General features: G+C 55.1%; 1 protein-coding gene across 1 annotated transcript in view; it reads left to right on the top strand.

Annotated features, from left to right (window-relative positions):
- VAV2 (vav 2 guanine nucleotide exchange factor) overlaps positions 1 to 6206 on the top strand; it is a 278878-nt gene that overhangs the window by 1631 nt on the left and 271041 nt on the right. The window contains exon 2 of the mRNA XM_011991542.1: positions 5 to 138. Coding sequence (XP_011846932.1) covers positions 5 to 138 — 134 coding nt within the window. The remainder of the gene's footprint in view (positions 1 to 4; positions 139 to 6206) is intronic.

The raw sequence follows: 6206 nt of genomic DNA on the forward strand, positions 1-6206 counted from the left end.
CCAGGACCCGGGCCCGGGTTGAGCCGCCTCGAGGATCCCCAGGGCCACTTGGCGCCGGTCCTGGCCCCCATCGCTTTCCTAACACCCCCACCCCTCCTTCGGGCGCTGAGTGTGGCCTTTGTCGCGGCGGAGACACGCGTGCGGCCGCAGGGCCAGGCAGGAAAATGCCTGCCCCGCCGAACGGAGCTGCTTTTCTTGGCCTTTTAAAGGGAACTTGGCTAAGACTTAAGCAGAATCGAGGCTTCCATCCTCTTCTCCGGGGGTCGCGGAATCCTTACTGGGAGCAGCTTAGAAGAGGTCGGGGGAGGCAGAGGGGGTGCCAGCCGGGTCCAACCAGCACCAACGAGGCGCCACCTTCCAGCCAGCTCAGCAGCCCGTCACGGCGCGCAGTGGCAACTGCATGTGGAGAGGGATCATTCACCAGTGGGACTTAGGACGTGGTTCCTGGGAAGGAGGGAGAGTGAGTCACTAGCGATTCCAGGCTGGGCTGCCGAGGCCTCTGCCCTTTGGTGGTGACTGCGTTTCCTAGGAGACCGGGCCCTTCTCTGCTGGGTTGGGGGGGCGCTGACAAAGGCAAGCCCTGAGGGGAAGGGGCTGCCTTCCCACTGGGTAATTATTACCCAGCACCGCCTGGACCGGCTTAGTAGGAGCCCTCAGGAGCCTCCCTGGGAGTCAGCCCTTCTTCCTGCAGGGTGTCAGTGGTCAGGTGCAGGTGGCGGTCACCGCAGCAGCCGGCTTCCCCAGATCTGTTCTCAGAGCCCCACGGGGACTGGGAAGTCTGGACTCCATTTTATGGCTGGAGAAACTGAGGAGAAGGGTAGCTGTGGGGGAGCAGGGCTGGGCCTTGAACCGAGGCGGCTGCCTTTGATGTGAGTTCCAGGGGCTGCCCAGGCTGACTTGCTCGGGCAGGATTTCCGGCTGCTTGCAGGCTGGGGCTCAGGGCAGAGGCAGGGCAGCTGGGTCAGCACAGAGGAGGCTTGGGAGGAACCCAACCTTGCGGTCGTGGACTCGCTGGGTCTCTGGGCTGCCCCTCCCCAGCTGTGGTTTGGGAAGATGGGAAGAAGAGGGGGCCCTGGCTGTGGCAGGTGGCTTGGCTCAGCCTTTGCACTGGAAGTTCAAGCCAGAGACTTCCTGGGGTCTCTGGAGCCATTGGCCAGGCAGCAATATGAACCCTGATACAGGCCCCTTGAGCCTTGCTGCTGGGCCGGTGGAGGGGCGTCTGGGGGTCCCGCTGCCCAGCCGGTGAAGGGGTGTGTAGGGGCCCTGCTGCCAGACTGGTGGAGGGGTGTCGTAAGGGCCCTGCTGCTGGGTGGGTGGAGGGTGTGTAGGGGCCTGGGCGGTAGGAGGACCACATGGGTGTGTATCTGTGTGGCTCTCTGCTCTGATTGAATCCTGGCACTGTCCCCTCCCAGGTAGGCAATGACCTCCAGAGCCTCAGTTTCCCCATCTGTGTCATGAGAACAGTCATAGCAGTCCCCTCTTAGCCATGCTGTGAGGATTTGCTAAGGGCAGGCACAGAAGGCACACCCTTAGCACAGTGCCCATGAAATGACCATCACCTGGACACTGGCATGTATGGCCCCGTGTAGCTGAGGCTGACCTTGCCCTCCACTCCTCTGTCCTGTGGAGGGTAGGCCGCCTTTGTACGGCTGTTGCCTGCACAGGGATGGCTGCAGGTGCTCCCTTAACCCTCACGTTGGCTATGACGGCCCCATCTGTATGTTCACACGTGGAGAAACCCCTTTACAGCATCTGGCTGCCCACAGGAGCTGGGAGAGGGACTTCATTTCTCTGTATGGCTGGTGTTTGTTATCTGGGAAACTCACTTTTTTTTTTTTTCTTTTTGGAGATGAAGTCTTGCTCTGTCGCCCAGGCTGGAGTGCAGTGGTGCAATGTCGGCTCACTACAACCTTCACCTCCTGGGTTCAAGTGATTCTCTTGCCTCAGCCTCCTGAGTAGCTGGGACTGCAGGCACGTGCCACCGTGCCCAGCTATTATTATTATTATTTGAAATGGAGTCTCGCTCTGTTGACCAGGCAGGCGTGCAGTGGTGCAGTCTCAGCTCACTGCAACCTCCACCTCGGATTCAAGCAATTCTCCTGCTTCAGCCTCCTGAGTAGCTGGGATTACAGTCGCCTGCCACCATGCCCGGCTAATTTTTTTGTATATATATATATTTTTTTGAGATGGAGTTTCGCTCTTGTTGCCCAGGCTGGAATGCAATGGCGCTATCTCAGCTCACCACAATCTCCGCCTCCCAGGTTCAAGTGATTCTTCTGTGGCAGCCTCCTGAGTAGCTGGGATTACAGGCATGTGCCACCTCACTCAGCTAATTTTGTATTTTTGGTAGAGATGGGGTTTCTCTATGTTGGTCAGGCTGGTCTCGAACTTCCGACCTCAGGTGATCCACCCACGTCGGCTTCCCAAAGTGTTGGGATTACAGGCATGAGCCACTGCACCCAGCCTGTATTTTTAGTAGAGATGGGGTTTCACCATGTTGGCCAGGCTGGTCTCGAACTCCTGACCTCGTGATCCACCTGCCTTGGCCTCCCAAAGTGTTGGGATTACAGACGTGAGCCACCGTGCCCGGCCCACATCCAGCTATTTTTTGTATTTTTAGTAGAGACGACGTTTCACTATGTTGGCCAGACAGATCTCGAACTCCTGACCTTGTGATCCGCCCGCCTCGGCCTCCCAAAGTGTTGGGATTACAGGCGTGAGCCACGGCGCCCCACCCATGCCCAGCTATTTTTTGTATTTTTAGTAGAGATGGGGTTTCACTGTGTTGGCCAGGCTGATCTCGAACTCCTGACCTCGTGATCTGCTCACCTCAGCCTCCCAAAGTGCTGGGATTACAGACGTGAGCCCCCGCGCCTGGCTGAAACTCATATTTCTTAAGGGGTGGGGATGGGAGGGAAGAGGTCATCTCCGCCATTGGTGGTTGGGTCATAGAAAAATCACATCTGCCCTTTCTTACCTGCCCTGCTGTGGCCTAAGCACAACCTTAGGTGGGGGTTGCCGCCTGTGTTTAATAGGTGAGGCCGTCAAGGTTCGGAGAGCTTGAGTGACTCCTCACCACGCCACCCCTCCTGCCCAGATCGGTAAGTGGCAAAACCAACATAGGGATTGCAGTCTCCCTCCCAAGACTGTTTAAATAAATGATGACTGCAGACCTTCCTAAGCTGGCTTGCTGTCTTGCGGACTTTCTGAGAGATGTCCCTGGCCTTGTTCTTGGGTTGTCATGGTGTGTGTCTGTTTTCAAGGGGTGGCTGGGATGGGGGGTGGGTGCCTGTGATCCCTGGCTAGTGAGTTGCAGGGCCCCTCGAGGGCACGTGCTGGGGAGTCTCCCACCTCCCTGCCAGTCATGGCATATGGGGCCGTCTAGCCCGGAGGCCTCTATGATGTTCCCTCCTTCCAGAATTGCCCCTGGCTTCTCATGGTGACATCCTATTTTCAGAGGACTTGGAGCGCCCCTCCCACTTTGAGTTTAATCTAGGCTGGGTTATTTGCCCTAATGGATCATCATAGCAGTGTGCATTTATGCAGTACCTGCTGTACGCAGAACCGGGTGCTAGGAGGTGGTCACAGAGATCCCAGTTGCCCACCTGGTCATTTCTTCTGAAGCTGGCAGGATCTACTTTATTGTATTTTATTTTTTATCCAAAGTGCCTGGAAGCCCCATGGGTTTAATTAAACTAATTGGGTATGACCACTATCTGCTGACCCTAACAAGAGACTGGGTATGTCTGAAACAGCTTCGTTTGGGAGGTCCCGAGGTTGCCTGTGCCAGCATCTGCAGATTGCACCCTTAGGGCACCACCCGCCCAGCCTCTGACTTGCGCACATTGCCCTGGTGGCCTCTTCCCCGTAAAACAGATCAGGCAGCCATTGCTGGAACACCACGCAAAGGCTTGGCCCCGGGCCTGCCAGAGTCTGTCCCCAACCTCCGCCTCAACTCCCTGTGCTCCCTGCCTCTTCCCAGACACGCCAGCCTGGCGATGTTTTTGGCACCCCCCCCCAGGGCCTTTTTGATGTGTGCCATCATGAGCTGTGCGCTTGCTGGAAGACCTTCTCTCTTTCTAGCCTGGTTCTTCCTATAGGAGCTGGTATCGGGGCTGCCTCCCCTGGGCAGCCTCCTTGGGTTTCACCCTCTTCCCACCCTGTCCTGCACGCGCTTCGAACCTCCGTCTCACTCCTTCACTGTTCTGGGGTCTCTCTGGCCTCGTCCTCTCCGCTTTTTGCTTCATTACACAGTACCCTTGCTGCTCCTTCTGCAACACTCAGCAGCTGGACAGCTGGAGAGTGGAACGAGGGACCTCGATCCTGACGAGGGACCGAGTGTGTCTGGAGCGCCTTTGTGTGGCTGCCCCCCTTCCAGGTCTGAGCCCCTCCAAGGCAGGGCCATGACTGGGCTTGCTCCTCTCTGGGTCCCTCAGAACCTTGCGCCTTCATTCGAGGAATCATAAATAAATAAATAAATAAATAAATAATATATAATTAAATAATAAATAAATAAATAAATAATAAAACCCTGCCGCGTGCCATGCGGGCTTTGTGCCTGTGAGGGGAGGGAGGAGAACAGGCCGGGGCTGTCCCCGCTCTCATGAGGCTTCTCGTCGCGCAAGGGCCCCAGTGGATGTTGATGAGGAGCTCGGTAACTGAAAAGCGACAGGGAAGTACCCGAAGGGCTCCCGGTGGCAGCAGAAGGGGCCTGGCTGGTGTAGCCGGGGTCCAAAACACAGCGCTGCCAGGAGCAGGGGAGGGAATGCTGGCTGTGAGGCAGACAGGGACGTCTCTTCTTTTTTAGGGGATAGATTGTATTTTCTAAAAAAATTTGAAAATATCTCAGTCGTAGAAAAGTTACAAGTACAGCACAGGTAACTTGAACCATTTGAGGGGAAGTATGGGGCTCAATGCCCCACACCCCAAATGCATCAGTGCGTTTCCTACAAACAAGGTCATGCTCCTCTGTAACCACAGCACTGCCGTCCCCATCCAGCCAACAGCAGCAATCCGTGACCCGTCTGCTTCTCCACAATTGTCCCAGCAAATGCCCTTCACGGCATAGAACAGCCTCAGGGCCCTGGGCTGCCGGTGGCTGTGTCCCCCTCTGTCAACCTGGGCCCGTTCCTCAGCCTTTCTTTGATGTTCATGACTTTGACTCTTTGGAAGGTTACAGCCTCCTTTGGTTATAGAATGTTCCCCCATCAGCAGGGTCAGGCCATGCACCTGTAGGGGCCTAGCTCAGCCTCCGTGCTGCATCCTTCCTGCTTCCTCCTAGCAGTTGGCACGAGGCTTGGATGTGCCCCATTGTGGGTGATGTTGTGTTTAATTACTCTGTTAAGGTGGAGTTTGCTTGATTTCACTGCAAAGTTACTTTGCTTCCCTTTGCCCTTAACACATACTTAAAGAAGATACTTTGAATCAATATAAATATCTTGATATTTGCTTCTCCTTTTCTCCCTCCTTTCCTTCCTCTCTTGTCGTTCTCTGCTCATCTCTCTCACTCTTTTCTTCCTTTTCTTCTCATCCATCTCTGCTTTTCTTTTTCCTCTCTCCCTCCCTCATTCTGTCCCTTCCTGCCGTGTTTCCAGTTTGAGTTATGGTTTCCTATTTTATTCCATGCATATAACCTGTTACCGTCATTATTTATATTGATGCTCACACAGTCTCAGGTTTGGCCAGTGAGAACCGTGTTACACCAGCTTTTGCTTCCCTGTGTCTTTTGATTCGTCCTCATGATTCTTCGAGTGCAGAGGACATGTGAATACTGTGCCTGACTTCCTGGCACAAGATGTTCCAGGCTCACTTTGCGTTTCCATCGTCCCAGCTTAGGAACCAGCTGTTTGTCCAAGGAGCTCTGGTTCCTTGGTAGTGGAGAGGGGTATTTAGAAGGCAAGATCAGGGCTGGGCATGGTGGCTCATTCCTGCAGTCCCAGCACTTTGGGAGGCCGAGGCGGGCAGATCATTTGAGATCAGAAGTTTGAGACCAGCCTGGCCAACGTGGTGAAACCCCGTCTCTACTAAAAATGCAAAAATTAGCCGGGCATGGTGGCAGTCGCCTGTAGTTCCAGCTACTTGGGAGGCTGAGGCAGGAGAATTGCTTGAACCGGGAGGTGGAGGTTGCAGTGAGTGGAGATCGCGCCACTGCACTCCAGCCTGGGTGACCGAATGAGACTCCATCTCCAAAAACAAACAAAAAAAAG

Source organism: Mandrillus leucophaeus, unplaced genomic scaffold (assembly GCF_000951045.1).
Source record: "Mandrillus leucophaeus isolate KB7577 unplaced genomic scaffold, Mleu.le_1.0 Scaffold398, whole genome shotgun sequence".
NCBI lineage: Eukaryota > Metazoa > Chordata > Mammalia > Primates > Cercopithecidae > Mandrillus > Mandrillus leucophaeus.